The sequence below is a fragment of the Hermetia illucens genome, chromosome 3 (genome assembly GCF_905115235.1).
Source record: "Hermetia illucens chromosome 3, iHerIll2.2.curated.20191125, whole genome shotgun sequence".
NCBI lineage: Eukaryota > Metazoa > Arthropoda > Insecta > Diptera > Stratiomyidae > Hermetia > Hermetia illucens.
Genome location: NC_051851.1, coordinates 16159708 through 16177513, shown reverse-complemented (window position 1 = coordinate 16177513; position 17806 = coordinate 16159708). Strand labels below are relative to the sequence as shown.

The following is a 17806-nucleotide window of genomic DNA, read 5'->3' as shown; positions in this document are numbered from 1 at the left end:
TTATCAGAGCCCTCGTGGTTATCCGGCATAGGGCAGCGATCTTGCAGTTCCAATAGACGACATTCGATGATGATTGGTTCGTCGAGATGTCATCTTAGCAGAGAGAGTGATGCATATCAGATGATTGGTGTATAATCAAACATGCGCTGTCTCTATGCCGAGCATACTCAATCAGGGAGTTAAATTACTGATAAATTTGGGAAATTGTTCATTTACGGAAGCGAACTAGGAGAGGGTGTTTTAAGCAACTATGTGATGAAGCGAACATCGACATCTAGGACGAGGCGTCCAGAATGGTGGTGAACAAACTAAGAGGACATAATTCTCCACAAATAACTTATTCGAGGCTTTTCCATTTTCATATCCCCCGATATGTCTCCTGAATACGCTTGGGAAAATCATAAAAAGGCAAACATACAAACTCCCCCGACCTTAATCTTTCGATATCCTTGGTATTGAAGGATATCTCAGAATCAAGAATCTTTTCACCACCAAAGTACTTTAGTAGAGGGCTAACTCCTAAAAGCCATAGATCGTTTTCTACTGGTTTCGTAGTTCCAGGCCACGAAGTCTTTTCAGAGTAGTCCATGTACCAGGGAGTATCTGTCTATGTACAGTTTGCGAAATCCGGCTGCTTTCCAAAGGGAAGACGCGTCTGATGAGAGGTATTACCAGTCCTCGCTTGGCAGACACTCAATCTGAGAGCTGAACTATCCCAGGAGATGACAAAGGATCTTTCCAATTTATGTTGTAGTTCCCAGAATTCTGCCTGATGGAAATTCGCCTACCAGATGATGAAATATCGATGAATCACTCTTGATCGTGAGAAGGAAAGCTTTAATAGCGTTGCACATTAATTTTCTACTGCTTTGAAGCTGATGAAACTTGTTATATCGTCTACAATAGAGGGGCTTTTTACTTGAGGCAATCTTGAGGCAGCATGGTTTACTCATGTTAGTCTCGAACTATTTGTTGTCAGGGGAGCTTATTCCAAAATCTGCACCTATCCCCTTAATTGGGTACTTCCCATCCATTTCATAATTACATAGACATAATTTCACACAATAAACTTACCGATTTCGCTGTGATAAACATATTCCATGGCATCAATGTCCCCAGTCCATGTAGTAAAAACGTTAAGAATACTAATTTATATTTATCATATGGCGGACTTATTTCCATTTTCGCTCGTTCCATTGTCATTCCTGTAGAACGAAATGAGATACAATGCACGTTATTTACAATAAAAGATAGTAAATTGTGGATCACATACAGACACATTCATATATCGTTCATAAATAACATGCACACTGTCTCAGATTTCGATAAATCACCTCTTCCGGTCAATACTTTACACGATGCCTATGTCATCAAGAAAAATCTTACAATTCGACACTATACCACCGCCGGGGAGCACTTATAAACCACCTCACATTTATGACACTTTTTTCAAAATTATCTACAATTTGGGAATTTTATAGATACAATTTTGGTATTTTAAAGGTAAATTTTTATTGATAAAAAAATAATTAATTAAATAGTTTCCCGGAAAGATAATAATATCTATTTAATTTGACAGGATTCTGATTTTCTGACAGTTAAAGGGAGTGCACATTCTGTGTAAAGTGATTTGAGAAAAAGCTAAAGAAGGAGTAACTCAGCCAAATTTGGTTAAATTTTTCATTCGAAATTTCATCAAATTCTTCACAGATACTGGCAGCCGGATGTCACTTCACCCAGTTCCATACCGAAAGGTAAGTACATTTTTTTGATATTTTTTTTTTAAATATTTAAAAAACTCTAAAATGTTTACAAAACATATTTCATAGTTATTTGCCTTCGTTTGATTTACTTTCGTTGAATTGTTGCTTCTCCATTTGATAGCGTGGTGATAAAATTCACTTTTTTGGAGGCGAGAAGACGCGCTAGGCCACACTGACACGAGGACTAGATGAAGATATTATTTTATCTAAAATATATATCTGCTACCACTTGAGTGACTATTAAGATCTCCTATTGTTTCTCGCGCAGTTCGCCTCAGACGGGCTAAAAATAATTGAAATTATTTCCAGGGCTGTCTGTAATTAGTTCCACAAATCCAAGATAAGAGATACAAGATAGAATTCAGATGAAACTCACAATTAGTAGAAAGAACGCACTGCAGTGGAATTCTATTAATATACAAGCGGTAATAAACACTTTCTCTAGTTTTGCACACTTTCTCTGACCAAAGAGACTGGTTCATCTCCGACTTTTCGTAAACCAAGTGCTGGACTGTGTTATATAGAACAGAACCCTTTGATAATTTGACGAAAAAGTGCTGACCCACGCATTCTTATCGATGTAACTTTAAACTGGTCTCGTTCGATTGAATTCAGAATATTTCTTCTGCATTCTAATTGAAGGCCGTTCTTAGTGTGTAAACAAAGATAGTAATACACTTATAAGCTCTTGAGAAATTTGAGGGTGATTAAGTACAGTGTTGTAGAAAAATACCGTCATTGTGGAAGTTCAGCTCTATTAAAGCAAGTGAAAACCTTAGTTCCCTTGAGGTAACATTTCCAATTAAGGAGGCTGAAAAGATGTTTCAAACCATCAAATATAATTTGGCGAATGATCCTGTTGTTAGATACTTTACTATGTCATGTGTCACTCTTTATTATAACATACTCTTATGCCCCCCATCCAGAAATTCAGCCGCGAAAAATTTCTTTATAGTATGTGCTCTTGTCAGATGAATAACTAAACAATGTGACTTCGATTGGCTTACCTTAACGATATATCCTTAAATCAATGTTGCGCCCTGTTTCATGCTGCAAGCACCAGGATAGATGGACAGACAGATTTGGCTGTGATGTTTGAAAACCAATGATCAAGGAGAACCATTTATATATGATTTGCACTACTGCTAATACTCTGAATCCAAGAAGACTGACAGGACCTCATATATCTGGTATTGCCAAAGCTGCTATTGCTATTGGAGATATGTATGCATTCATGTTGGCGGTCAAAGGGTAGTATAGGTCCCAGAGCGAAACGTTTGTTGGTACCTACAATGGAGCATAAAACCTGGGAAACGCCTGGTGAATCAACACTAACAGCTCTACTATCAAACCCTATCTCCACCTCCACGTGGTGATCGCTGGGAGTTCTTTCCTCATGAAAAACTGCAGACGCAAAAGGATGAATGCGAGTCTCCCGCGCCTACAAACGGGACAAAATGTACCAACTGGTCCTCCAGGTTGGGGCTGACAACCCTACACTGAAAACCGATGTTATGAAGCCACGAAAGGAGCCTCGGACAGGATGGATTTTACATCGACGGATAGCCCCATATGCCCAGGACATCATTCGCCCATACTAAAGAGGCTTCACTCCAGGCAAATCAGCAACAGATCAGATTTTCTCTCTGCGACAAGCGATGGAAAAACTGTTGGAATATGGACACCAGTTGCACCATCTATTCATCGACTTTACCCCCGCCTATGACAGCATAGCCAGGGTAAAACTGTACACGGCCATGAGAGAATTCGGTATTCCGACGAAATTGATAAGACTGAGAAGGTTGACCCTGACCAATGGGCCAGGCCAGATAAAGGCAACAGAATCACTCTCGAGACCATTCAACACCAACAACGGTTTAAGACAAGGGGATGCCGTATCATGTGTCCTCTTTAACCTGGCCCTCGAGAAAGTGATTCGCTATGCCGATGTAGCTGCGAGAGGCACCATCCTTTTCAAGTCCACCCAACTACTGGCCTATGCTGACAACATCGACATTATGGGAAGAACAACCCCAGAAGTACAGTCTACTTTCATACAGATCGAGCAGGCGACTTTGGCGCGAGATCTTGGGCTGCACATTAATGAAGGCAAGACGAAGTACATGGTGGCAACGTCAGCGCCAAAACCAAAAGAACGAAACAACATCGGATCGCACTAGTCAAATGGAAACAATGAAGATAGGAGATTACAACTTTGCGACCGTTGACAATTTCTCCTATCTTGGGTCGAAAATCACAACCGATAACAGCTACGATGATGAAATCCGCGCACGGTTGTTGGCAGCCAACAGAGCCTATTTCAGCTTACAAAAACTGTTCCGCTCGAAACGTCTCACCATAGGGTCAAAGCTCTTACTGTACAAGACAATGATCTTGTCAGTCTTCATGTATTCCTCGGAGACTTGGGTTCTTAGCAAGAAGAGTTGCGAACTCTTGGCCGCGTTCGAGAGAAGAATCCTCCGAAGTATTTTTGGCCCCCTACATGAGGATGGACGATTCCGTAGCCTACATGACTACGAAATCTATGAGCGATACCATGACTGTCAGCTTGTGGATAAGATCCAGCTTAATAGGTTACGGTGGGCGGGTCACTTAATCCATATGGAAAGTCTATAAGGGCAATATCTAATAATATAGTGAGGTTAACCCTGCTTGAAATGAAGCGATGCCGTAAGTTAGGACGCCAGACAGCTTTAAGGGATATCGAATTGTTGGACCTCGGCGCAAAACCAGGATGTCTGGAGTTCCTTATTAAGGAAGCCCTAGACCGGATACCAGTTGTTGCGCCGTTGATGATGATGATTATAAGGAGCGTTCCAGAGGTCCGGCCCTAGGATGTAGGAAGAGTACTTAGGCGGAAAAAGAAGGTCCTCACTCTCTAGCCCCTTTGAAGAATTGTGACAGCCGCGTTCACTCGAAATTGATGGCGCTCGAAACGGAACTATTTTGATATGACAATGATAGAGTTTAATTTTGAACACAACTCCCTGAGACGTTAGGAACAGTACAAAGGGGGAAAACCGGGATTCCATTGGTTTCAACTCCGTTGAAAAAAAATGTCTGTGTTTACTTCGGCTTCTAAAAAATTATGCGGTCCAAAGGGGAATGAGAGGCAGAGTAAAGTTCGATTTGTCTTGTTTTACTCCCGAACAGGAAGTAGATAAGGAGAGTATGTAAAAAGAAGCCCGCGCGGGACGGGAGAGGTGGAATTGGAAAGGGCGACCCCTCCATCCTACTTTGCAAATGGCTACCATAATTGGCTTACCAGTATGCTTATTTATGATATCCATGCACTGCAGCTTTTAGTGAAGCTATTTACTATGATGATATAAAAAAAACTTTATACTTAATATGGCTTATCGTATGTCCTGCCAAAGTTTATTACATGAAAAGTGTCCTTCTAATTGCGAAGCGAAGAAAATAATTTAGTCTTTCTTTAGGGTTTCTCCAGGCGGTAAACTTCCTCCGCGAGGGCCCGTGGTAGTCTCATTGGAAGGTCTTCATAACAGATCATCATTGTGTGTCGATTTTTCCGTAGAAAACACTGACCGGTTATCAATCCTATCAGTGTCCTCATTTAGGCTTGCTTGGTTTCAGAATTTCGGTCGCTTTCATTGCAGCCGGATCCGATCCTATGAATGGAGTTTGGGATCCTTTTATTTTAGTTCGAATTTTTTAAACACTAATGCATTTTCCTCAAAAAGAAGAGCCCTTAGAGATTGTATTCACAGTCAGAACTCAATCTACAGTTCCTGTGTAGGTCATTCATTCGAAACTCTTGAGAATCTGAAAATTTCCCAGAGGCTGGAAGAAGTGATTGATTGTTGAGTGATGTCTTGATTATAATAACTGAAAGAGTATTTTTTGTGCTTCCTAGCTAAATTATCCTTTTAGGTATCGAAGGATACTTCGAAGGATAACCAGGAAACTTGATTGTCAGAAAGCAACACTCTTTGCGTCACGCTTTACTTGCCACTTGTGACAAAGTCTTCGAATAAGTGTCAACAAGGAGTACTTATATATGTGTCGTATACTTTATGCACAGTCGACATCCTGGAAAAACCAACATTTATTTCAGAGCGATATATGACAATGCAAAATGTTGTGGGCTACATTGAGGTAAAATCTTATAAATTTGAAGTCCGTTGGGAGAACTACATTTCCTGGATATATAAATTTATCAAGGCCTTCGATGTTCTATCCATAATTGCTAATAGGAAGAGCGCGATGACCAGTCAGACTGAGAACCTTGATTCTGTTCGTATGTACCTTCAGTCCGAATCTGCTTGCCTCATTTTTCAATTCCGGAATCATTTGACCAAGACTCATGAGTCGGTGAGAGACACCTCGATACAGTGCGGGATATTTTGTGCTGTCATATATATGTAGCTCTGATTAAAGCTGTTAGTTTCTCGGGAATGTGCCTCCTGCGTGGAACATTTCAGAGACGCTGACCACGTGTACGAAGACCTTTTCGAAATCAATGAAGAGCAGGTGAAGCAGAGATCTAATAAATTCCGCACACTGTTCTACAATTGGACCAGTACAGAAGCATTGAAACCAAAAACCAGCTTGTTCTTTGTTGATTAAGCTTCGCGACAGCAGGAAGAACCCTCTCACAGCCGTCAACGGAGTTCATCGAGAGATAAAGACATTAGTGCTCATCAATATTCTTGAGCGGGTTATTTGGAGTTTGTGTTCATTACTGGATTCGCGCCTGCTACGATTATACTTTTCATCGCCGTAAGAGAGAGAGGAGTACTCATCAGAGTCTCACTATCTGAAGGCAGAATGTCTATCATTAATCAATATCACCTGAATTCTCGCTTAGGTTGGAGGAAGCGAGCAATCTGGGAGTGGATGGAGTCAAAATCAGAGGAGTAGCGAAGTATAAAGTCTGAAAATTTTGCTGCTTGATTGGTGACTTCGATGCAATGAATGTCGAAGCGGAACTTATTTTTGAAAATGACTCTGAGATCTTGAGTGGAATTTAGGTATGATAAGGAATGTCTGTTAAGAGAGTAGGAGAAGAAAGTGGGTGGGGATTTAAGCGAGTAGCACATAGACGTGACACTTTCTAGCGCTTAGTGCCAAACCATTAGCAGAGCACCAACGGACCAGAGTGTCTAGGTTAGATTAAAGGGAAACACAATCCACAGGCGACGATATAGCGGAAAACAGCTTAAGGTCGTCGGCATAGAGCAAACAGGGACGAGTAAGGAGAGGGGGAAAGGTCGTTGATAAAAAATAAAAATAATAAAGGACCCAGAATAGATCCCCGCGGGACGCCAGAGGAGGGAGAGAAGGAGCGAGAAATGCCGCCGTCAAAAGAGACGCGGTGGGATCGGTTGGAAAAGTAAGAGGCAAGCCATAAAACAAATGGTATGGCGACATTTAGAGACGAGAGTTTGGATAGAAGTATCTTGTGATTTACATGGTTGAAGGTTTTAGCAAAGTCAGTGTAAGTGGTATGGACTTCCTGCTGGGAATTTAGACATTTGGCGACAAAGTTGGTAAAGTCGAGCAAGTTGGAGGCAGTGGGGTTACGCTTAACAAAGCAGTCGACCAAGCAGAATTTGCCAAATATTTGACATACGGTACCATGCGGTTATTTATGGAATAACATGGTGGGAAACACTTTGTGCTACACAAATTCATTCGGTATAAACCATGACAATAGGCATAGTTACGTGTTCGTTAGGTTACACTGATTCACCGTCATCAAAAGGGCAGGTGCAGAAAAACTGGTCTGTGCCTTTGTCGGTGTTTACCAAACAAGTGCCCTTTTGCCATTCTTCTGTGTTCAATTCAAATTTACCGGAGCGTCGTACGCTTTGTAACCCTATAGTTTGGAGCGTTGGGCAATCAATGTTGCGCTGTAGCGATCGTGAAGAAGTTGTGAGAGAAGAGTTTTCGATGGTGTATGGTCATGTTATCCGAACTAAAATTGGCCTAACCACCAAGATTGATGAGAATGAAAGGCCAGTGGATGAATTATTCTCAAATATATTCTTAAAGGAGAAATAGAGAGTTGGCGAGTCCATGGATAACCTCAGAACATATTGGAAGCTTTTATTCCCTCTCTCTGCGGAGAACCATGAATAGGATGACACAAAGGGTGAACAAATTAGCTCTGGGTCGCCGAGGACCGAAATTTTCCCGCAATGTTAATGAGGAAGGCGATTGACAAGAATCTTCTTCTTCTTCAGACTTTATCTTGTTCGACTAGATCGCAAGATATGGCTTTTTGCATTATCAAAGGTGACGATAATGGCTGAAATTCAGCCGAATAAATTATATGTGATTTAACTTCAACTAGGAAGACATTTCCTTTGCAGGACATGCCGGTTTTGTGTGCTCATTTAGTCACAGAAAGAGAGAAATGATAGATAATGGGATCTTCCACTAGTCCTAATTAGTAAAATACGGAAATGCTGAAGATGTCAACGAAAGAACTGAAGAAGATAAACAAAATTACGTTGGATTGACTTCGGGTCACGACGAAATAATGACCAAATAAAGCAGTAGGCTATGCCATTTAATACAAGACTTCTGAAAAGAAATGAGAGACGTACCTCTGAAAGATGTCTTTGCGAAACCGTTGGTCCGAGATCCATTTGCAGTTTGAGTGAACAACATTTCTAAGTTTATTTATTTATTTAATGAGGACAATACACAGACAACAAATTCCTTATTACAGATTGTTCTCAGAAGGAGGAGCAAGTGAATGGCTTATTTTACGCTTAAAACTAGAGAAGGAAATAGAGTCAAAGGACCCAAGCTATAGGGTGTTGTAGGACCGGTATAGCCTCGGGATCGGAGAGTGGAAGTAAATCTCGAGCTCCGCGAATGTTCGCATTACGTGTGTTACGAGACGAGGCGATACAGAAAGTAATATCCGAGTTGGCGGAGCAGTCTTTCAGACAATCGCAGAGTTTGAAAAGAGTACACATATCAAGGAAGATACCACGTTGCTTTAAGGAGGGGAGATTGAGGGTGAAGAGTCGTGACGGATAATCAACCCGTGGAAGGTTCTTTTTGCAAAAGAGGGTCCGGGTGAATTTGCGTTGAACAACTTCAAGGGCGCAGCAGTCACGAATGCGGAAGGGGGACCAGACTACACAGCAATATTCAAGGATGTTTCTGACAAGGGAATTGAAGAGTGTTAAGGATGGCTGGATTGAGGTAAAGTCGGAGGAGCGACGTAGGATAAAACCAGACATTTTGGAAGCTCTATTGATGACGTCAACGAAGTCGGAATTGGAACGAAGTTTGTCGTCGATTATTACACCCAGGTCTTGGAGGTCAGTAGTGAAAGGGGTTGTCCACTGAGAGAATAGGAAAAGGATATTGAGGAGGGTTTAAGCGAATAGCACATGCAGTGGCATTTGTTGACATTCAGTGTTAGCTTGTTGACCGAATAACAACGGACTAAATTGTGAGGGTTGGACTGTAAGAGAGCACAGTCCAGCGGAAATCCAACAGAATCAAAAAATTTAAGGTCGTCTGCGTAAAGAAAATACGGGCAGATGAGGATGGAGGTGAGGTCATTGATAAAAAACAGGAAGAGTAGCGGGCCAAGTATAGAGCCTTGGGGAACACCAGAGGAAGAAGAGAAGGAACGAGATGGGTAACCATGAAAAGAAACTTTGCAGGAACGGTATGAGAGATGATTGAGGCAGGGAAGTTGAGTAATGAGAGTTTAGAGAGGAAAATATTGTTGTCAGCGGTATCAAAGGCTTTGGATAAATCAGTATAAATAGCATGTACCTCCTGTCGTGAATTAAAGCATTTAGCAACGAAGTTGGCAAAGACCAGAAGGTTTGAAACCGTAGATCTGTTTCACGAAACCATGCTGCTCTTTGACAATGAGGTGAGCGAAGTGCGCGATCAACCAGTCGTTTCCAGGATTTTGGAGCAAGCGGAGAGGAGGAAAATGAGGCGGTAGTTCACAGCAAGAGAAGGATCTCCGCTCTTGAGGATAGGGATGATAAGGGCCTTTTTCCAGAGACGGAGAAAGTAGCATTCATTTAGACTTTTGTTGTAGATTACACTCGGGGGGAGGGAAATGTGTTTTCTACAGTTAATGAGGTTAGAAAGCGCATCGGGGCCAGGTCCGACATTGAGGTTAAGATTACCAATAAGGAACTGAACCAAGGAAGGCGTAAGGAGAGGAATGGCCAGAGATTCGGAGCAGTCTGCAGAAATGAGAGGTGTAGAGGGTGGAGGGCTCGAGGGAGAAAACACTGAAGAGAAGTAGGTGCAGAGAAGGTCGCAGGATTGTTGTCGGGAATTGGCAGGTTGCGAAACTGATAGAAGAAGGGAGAGATTGAGTGGAATTACGAGAATTGCGAGCGTGAGACCAAAAGGGTTTTAAGTTACCGCGGGCAAGGGTGACTTCGACGCTCAATAAGTACCTTTTACGCTCTTTTCTGACCATTGACTTCACAATAGAGCGGATGGCCCTAAAGTGAGTAAGGTCATCCTTAGAAGCTCGAAACTTCTTCCGTAGTGTATGTTTCAGGCGAATGTTAATAAGAATTTCCGTTGTGAGCCAAGTTGGGTACGAACGTAGGCAGGGAGGTGAAGAAGGGACATAACAGGAGAAGAGATCGGACAGGATATTGTAAAAGGTGTTTAGAACTTGGATCACACAATGAGTTCCTTAATATATGTACCCAGTTGAAAGACGCTAAAAATGAGTTCAGACCGTCAAAATTGGCTTTGCGAAAGTTGAACTTAGTGGATTTACGCTTGGTTTTGGGTTTTGAACGAGGGAACTCCGCTTCAAATTCAAGCGCGGGGTGGTAGGCGTCAGTTTTGACATATGGGGACGTGCAAGGAAATAAAGAGAGGTGGACGCTCGGGAGGTTGGAAAGGAAGAGATCGAGAGTGAGGCCCCAGGAGTTTTTGGTGGTATTGAAATTCAGGGCAGAGCAAGTGTTCAAGAATGGGAGAGGTTGTTGGATGATTGGGCCAGTGACAAGAAAGAAAGAGGGGAAGGGAATCTGACAGTAAGGAGTTCGGACAAACTGTCAAACAATTCTTCAAACAGATGATAAGGGCAAGCACAGGGGACATATACACAAGATACAATGAACGGGAGGAAGTTGGACGGAGAGACACGAAGAGCAACACAATCAAAAGGAAAGCCCGAGGAGGAGAAGACGAGTTCGGCGGACCCCACCGCCGGTGGACTTACGAGATGGATCCCGGAAAGTGGAGTTCCCTTCCGGGAGCTCGGAGTTTAATTTGGCATCGTCCAGCCAGGTTTCGGAGATACAGATGGCATGGTGTTGCTGAGTCAGCGCGGATAAATTGAAGGCCCCCTAACGTTCTGATAAAGCAGACGGACAGTAAACATGGATCCAGTTATATAGCTCGGTGAGGCAGGCGGGTTGACCTGAAATTTCCCTGCGAATTGTGGCGTTTGTATGGCTTAATGAATAGACCTTCAGGCCAGAAAGAAGGGTTGCCGAGGACGTCAACTTCGTGTGGATAAGTCACCTTGAAAGATACAATCACCCGGTCGGTGTTGTTGTCTTTTGTCAGTTTAACGCTGAACAGAGGAGAAAGTAAACCAAATTTACTCTTCATATACTCCAGAACATCGTCCGTAGAAGTTGCGAACGCTAGCGTGGAGATAAAGAGCTGTTTATGTGGGGACGCCACCTTTAGCTTGTGGCCACTGGTATGGGTGGATGAAGTACCAGGATACATGGCAGCGGCGGGAAGTGGAGCTTCGTTGGCGACAGGAACGATGTCAAAAAGTGGGGCGGCTGTATTCCGATTCGTAACTTGCTGAGGAGGTTGCGGATATTGTCCAGTTGTAGGATCGGAGGTTCGGTAGACCGTAATTCGTCGTATAGGGGCTGCTGGATCAGGGGTGTAGAGCCAGTGGAAGCAACCCTGATGTAGGGAGGCATTGCAGAGCAAATCAACTGAGATTGAGAGATCTGGTGCATAGACTTATGAGATGATATTGAGGCTACACTGTTAGGCACAGTAGGAAGCGCCTTTCCGGAAGCCAAAGTCTCGTCTAACGAATTCCTAAGCCGCCGGGAACACGTAGATAACGACGACTTAGTAGATCGCTGCATTTTTGGCACTGCACCAGTGTTGCGGTTCCCGTTTTCGACTGGGCTTGGTATGGTCATCCAGTTTGTTAAGGTGAGAAGGGAGGTTGAAACCTATGATTTCAATGTAAACTTTATTCATCGTTAAATACCCTCGGGTCGGCCAATTTTACCGTCACCAAGAAAAGAATGCCGTGTCCACTTGAGTCGAATATAATTGATAGTGTCGTGCAATTAATTGTGGTATGAATGATAAAAGGAAATCAATCTATGGATTAAATGAGTGAGTGCAAGTCGACATCAAGGATTTCAAATTGTTGTATTGAAGTATTAGTTGTCATATTGGATTGGAATTCGGCGAGGACAATTATTGATTTCCAATTACTAGTTTTGTATTTTTACTACATCGTCGATAGTAGATATTACGCCGAATTGGATGGTATTTCAACTATAGTATTTCAGGCAATATTTGCAGTATTTTTGAGGCTACTGGACGAATTGTTTTATTAGTCCACAGGGGAGATTCACAACTCTTTTATAAGATAGGAGTAGGTGCTACATTTTCAATTAGGTTATCAACCACTTAGATAACAACTCAATAAGACTTTGAAATTAATAACTAGTAGATAAACATCTACCTCGCCCTGGTGTTTTCGCTATCTCAAAGACCGATAAGTCTATTATTCGTCCTTCAAGTTAAGCGGTTTTTGTGACGGAAGCGTAATATGTTACATCCTTGAAGCGTCACGCCATAGGTTATTGCCAACTGAAGAGTAGACACAAGTCAATTAAGCGGTTCAAAGCGGTCGTCTAGGTATGCGGTTTGCTATCTGCACCTTTAAACAGAATGAAGGACGACACGAGTTACTCTACCAGCACTAATTGGGTCGCGAATGAGTTGGGGAGAAGTTCTACCAACACGTGGTGCACAAGTATCTAACCAAGCTCTTTATAGAGGGAAATTTATCCTTTCCGATGGGTTTCATTTTAATGAGCGTAGTGGATTCGCTTTTGTAATCTGCACTATCTGAAGCGCTTTTCCTTGCGTAGGCATGCAGCTGTTATGCACATTCCTCTGCTTCCGCATGCCTTCAATGTATTTTATAATTGTTGAATGTAATCAGCGAATTCTCTAGAGTCCCTGCTTTGTGGATTTATGTATGTTTCACACGAGCAAGTAGGTACGGACGTATTCCTTCGAACTTGAGTGTTGGGTAACCATCATATGAATCTCAAACTGCTTTTTAAACGCGGAAACCACATGCTAGAATTGCGATAGTTTCACTTCAACACTAGCACGAAACAAATTGTTTTACTCACTAAAAAGCGGATGTCAGCCTGTTTGACTGCTTTATTATTTGTCAACTCTTTTTTCCTCCTCGATGTCGTGAACACCTTTAATCACATTTAAATGTTCACTTCCCGTATACTCTCCCACTGAACTAAAGGTGAAACAACCACGCGGCTCAGCTCCGTATGAGCGCTCCCAGGCAAGTTAGTCCCGTAGTATTCAGTCACAAGGACAAGAACGAAATGAGGGCACAATTATTTACTAGACTACCTTGTGAGTCATGTGGTTTGGATCCTTTTTTTCTCTAGACTCCCATCAAGGGGTTGCAATTAACGTGCGATTCGCGTGCAAAATTGTTTGCCTGAACTTTATGTAAGACCAGGAACGTTCCTGGTCGGTAGCCAGAAAGAAGAGTGAATGCACTCTTGTAATTCGTTTTTTAAATGCAAATTCTCAATGGAGGAGGGCTCGAGTCGTAAGAGAAACTGTGCTTTGAAGAACAACTATCCACTTCATAGGCTCAAGAAGTCTGTGTTTAGTGCAGGGGAAGGATGAAATGTTAACGTGGACGCCCCACATGTAAGACATTATGTGAAGAAACTTGAAGTGTGACTTGAATCGAGTTCAACGCTTGTTACGCTGTAGTGTTGTAGTTGTTTAGTGGTGTTAAATGAAGCAACTTGAAGAGTGGCTTTCTTTGTTGGTAAGACACGAGCCATGCCAGGATGGAGAGTAATTGCAGCTTGAAATAAATTGTATTGCAAACTAGTCCGGGCGATGTACCTCGATAGTGAAGACTTTGTAATGTTTTTCCTAGGATGCGGCGCTAGTTTGAAAATTTTTCAACTTGAAGTCAAGTGAAGTGAAACAGGGATGGGAACGCTTAAGACTCGAACAAATCTGATCCTTCAAACATTTCTGTTAATCTTTCCGGTATTGAATGAATAGCGCTATAGCTTGTTAGGAGGAAAGGAGTTGGTTATAAGAACTGGGTTACTTTTGTCATTTACAATTACTCCGTCAAGTGGTTCACTATCAAAGGAGGGTTGCATTCCTCGTGGAAATTGAAACGGGAATGAGTATTTTCTAACTGAATACTTTCATGAGGGGTTGAACGATTGAAGATTGAAACTTCTAACAATTTTTATTTTTGCGCCCTACGGAAAAGGCTTACATCTCTCTGATGGGAATACAATTTTATTCTCGGGAACTATCTCACTTGATAATATGTGGCAAAACCTTATAACATATCCATATTTTTTTTTATAAAACCAAACCCTGGAAAACCTCAGACACTTCGCAGCAACTGTCTACTGTTTGGTAGGTGGGTAGTTCAAAGAGGGGAAAGGGCGACTGGATGGATTTTTTTTTGGGTAGGGTAGGTGAATGGATTTACGCGCACAGTGTTGGACTCTCGGTTCGGTACGTCGTCGGACTACCAACTAAACACCTCCCCATCGTCAGAGAGCTAGCCTCAAACCGTTTGTCACATTACTTCGGGGTAGTCCCCGAACTCTCCCGCCTTGCGGAGCGATCAAATCAGGGAATTCCTTTCACCAACGGGAGGGGAGAGGAGGAAGGGAACTGTCAGTTCAAGGAACCAACTGCCATCCGGTTCTTCCACCGTTCGAGCTCTATCTTCTTAGCAACGAGAAGGACCAGAACGTAATGGACAACACGGCTCCACCTGTCAGAACTCCTCAGCATCTCTCAGAGCTGCTGACGAATCCCATCCCACCTTCCACAAGAAAAAATATGTGTGATGGGCGTCGTGCACAACTTCATTGAAAAACACATAATCCGGAGATCGCGCCTTTCCAATCTTGTGCAGGTAAGACTGAAAACCTCCATGCCCACTTAAAAATTGGGTAAGGAAATAGTCAATCTCATCATGCTTCCTATTCAGCCACGAACCTAAGTTGCCGATGAGCCGCGCAGTCCATCTGCCTCTAGTTTCATTTTGCCAAGAGAGCTGCCACTCGTCTAGAGTGCGTTGCCGTTCTTCACGATCAATAATCTTCCTTGCGCTTGTATATGGCTTGACGCTCCTTAACAAGAAGGCAACGGGTATCACTCTCGCGATCATCTTCGCGGCCAGTTCAGAGACAGTGCAGTACCGAACGCCACCCGCAAAGCTCCCCGTCTCTGTCCTTGCGCGAGACGTTTACGATATACCTCTTTGCCAAGAGCCCACACCTCTGCGCCGTAGAGCAGGACAAACTGCGTTGAACCCATTAGGAGACGTCGCCCGCTAGACGTAGGACCCCTCGTATTTGTATAGCCTACTTAACGCCGAAACTCCAGCTGCAGCCTTATTCGCTGCTGCTTTGATTTGCTTAAAAAAGCTCATCTTTGAGTCAAGATTCAGTCCGAGGTATTTTACCGCTGGTTTTGACTCGATTATCGACTCGCCGAACGATATGGAACGCAGGATCGGAATTTTCTTTTTAGTCAGGACGACTACTTCGGGTTTTCCCGTAGTAGTTATCCATCCGCTTACTCGTCGCATCAATATGCCGCGCCTGGTTGACAGTGCGTCCAGCAACAAGCGCCGCGACATCATCTGCATAGCCGACCAGGCGCGTCTCTTCTGGCATGTCGAGTTTAAGTAGACTATCATAGGTGGTGTTCTAGAGGTCCCGCCCCAAGATGGATCCCTGTGCTACCCCCGACGTGACCTCCATCCTCTGCTGACCTAGTGTTTCATAGAGCAGGGAACGGTTCCTCATATAGTCCCTCAATATTCGTAAGAGATAATTCGGTACGTGAAAAGTATTGTCTATTGTGCCTAGAATGTCTTTCCATCTTGCGCAGTTAAAGGCGTTTCTGACGTCAAGCATCACGAGGAACACAACCCGTCGAGTTCGGCGGCTATGTGCCTCTGTTCGTCGAACGGCATCTACGACTTGCATGACAGCATCAACCGTGCATCTCCCTGCTCTAAAACTAAACTGCCGGGGAGATAAATCTCCGACAGAGCGTATCGCTTCAGCGAGTCTACTTCTGATGAGGTTTTCGAGCACTTTTCCAGCAGTGTCAAGCATACATAGTGGGCGATATGAAGACGGCAACTCGGGGACGCCTTTGCCTTTATGGATTAGCGCAAGCCTCGCCACCTTCCAACGAGCAGGGAAAGTGCCTTCTTTCAGGCAAGCGTTGAATGCGCCGAGCAGTAGGTGTGGCCGGTGTTGGAATGCCAATTTGTATACCTCTGCTGGAATACCATCGGGTCCTGGCGCCTTCTTGCTTTTCATAGAGAAGACTGCCTTTTCCAACTCTTTTATAGAGAAAAGTGTGTGTGCTTTCCAGGCCGACGTCATCATCCCATACGGGCTCGCAGCTCCATCTGCTCGGCTTTATGTGAACAGGGTTTCCGCAGAGCCCCGATTTTTCGGGTGCGCTGCGGAGTCTCTTTTTGGCGGATTTGTATTTCGTCACTACGGTACATGCCTCACTTAGACTTCTTCCGCAGGCCGTCGTTATCAGGTTCATAACTTAATTTACGATGGTGTGGGCTGCAGCGCCACTGCCCCCAGGAGTACCATCCAGCGCGGCCCCGCCTGTTTCGAGAGTTTTGACAAACCTTCCGGTGTTCACTTTCGCGACGTTCGATGCACAGAAAGAGCGCTGGGGAGGCGCACATCGAGAGTTTGTGTCCACCACTTCGAAGGCATTGTATTGTATTGTCGAGAAGTGTTCCAGAACTTGCCACCCGTCCACCAGCGGCACCAGTGCTTCCGACGCGAAAGTTACGTCTGGAATGCTTCCCTCGCAGCCCGGGCGCCGGAACGTTGGGGCTTGACCACATTTACGGCATGTTGCCCTTCTGTCAGGTTCCCAACAGGTTGCAGATGTGTGCTCATAATCCAAACATCTATAACATTTGGTTGGGATGGCCCGGATTCGTATCTTACACATTACCCACCCAATTTTTATTTTCCCGCTGTTTAGAAGCTTCCTCGCGTATTGCTCGGCAACATCCACCACAGCGAGTTTTTGGCCTCGGCAGTTCGCAGAGGTGATACTAATCCGGGCATTGGTTAACTCCGGACATTCGCGTTTGATGGCCTCTTATATCTCGTTCTATTCTGTGAGGCAGTAAGGTCTCAGTTTTCCAGAGAACACGGGGTTCCAGACTGGAAATCAAACCTTTTTCTCCCAGAAGCCCCTTGACTGCTTCGTGAAGACGGATGGACAACCAGGTATTCATTGTGGCAAAGGCTGTACCGGGCTCATCAAAGAAGCGGTGCATGCCAACGACGAGAGAATTGATGCAGACAAAGCAATAGTACTCAGGGTAGAAAATTGCCTGAAGGAGATGGGTAATACCCTGAACACGTTCTACGAATTCGTCGGGGCGAAGCATAATGCTCATCGTTATATTAAGGTGGTTGTTCGAAACTTTAAAGACACCTGCGAAGAAGCTATAGGTGAGTTAGGTTCAACGAACCAATGCTGAGCGAACACAGGACAGTTACAAACTCCTGTGGTGACCCCATTGCGACAGGTACCTATTGCTACCAAAAGGATAGAACGAGCCACTCAAACAAGTCCAAAGTGGGAAGTTGTAGAGAGCGTTAAAGGGGGCAGAGAAAGAATGGAGGATACTATAACGCTCCCAACAGCTAAGAAAAGCCGAGGGACCAAAGAACCAG

General features: G+C 43.7%; 1 protein-coding gene across 5 annotated transcripts in view; it reads right to left on the bottom strand.

The window, feature by feature from the left end:
- Positions 1 to 17806, bottom strand: part of LOC119651175 (equilibrative nucleoside transporter 1) — a 104975-nt gene that overhangs the window by 10553 nt on the left and 76616 nt on the right. For 2 of the 5 annotated variants that reach the window (XM_038054597.1, XM_038054598.1), the window contains exon 4: positions 1075 to 1205. In XM_038054597.1, the coding sequence (XP_037910525.1) occupies positions 1075 to 1205 (131 nt within the window). Of the gene's footprint in view, positions 1 to 1074; positions 1206 to 1273; positions 1416 to 2139; positions 2271 to 13180; positions 13205 to 17806 lie in introns of those variants that run through there. The other 3 variants (XM_038054601.1, XM_038054600.1, XM_038054599.1) reach the window with 3 other exon arrangements.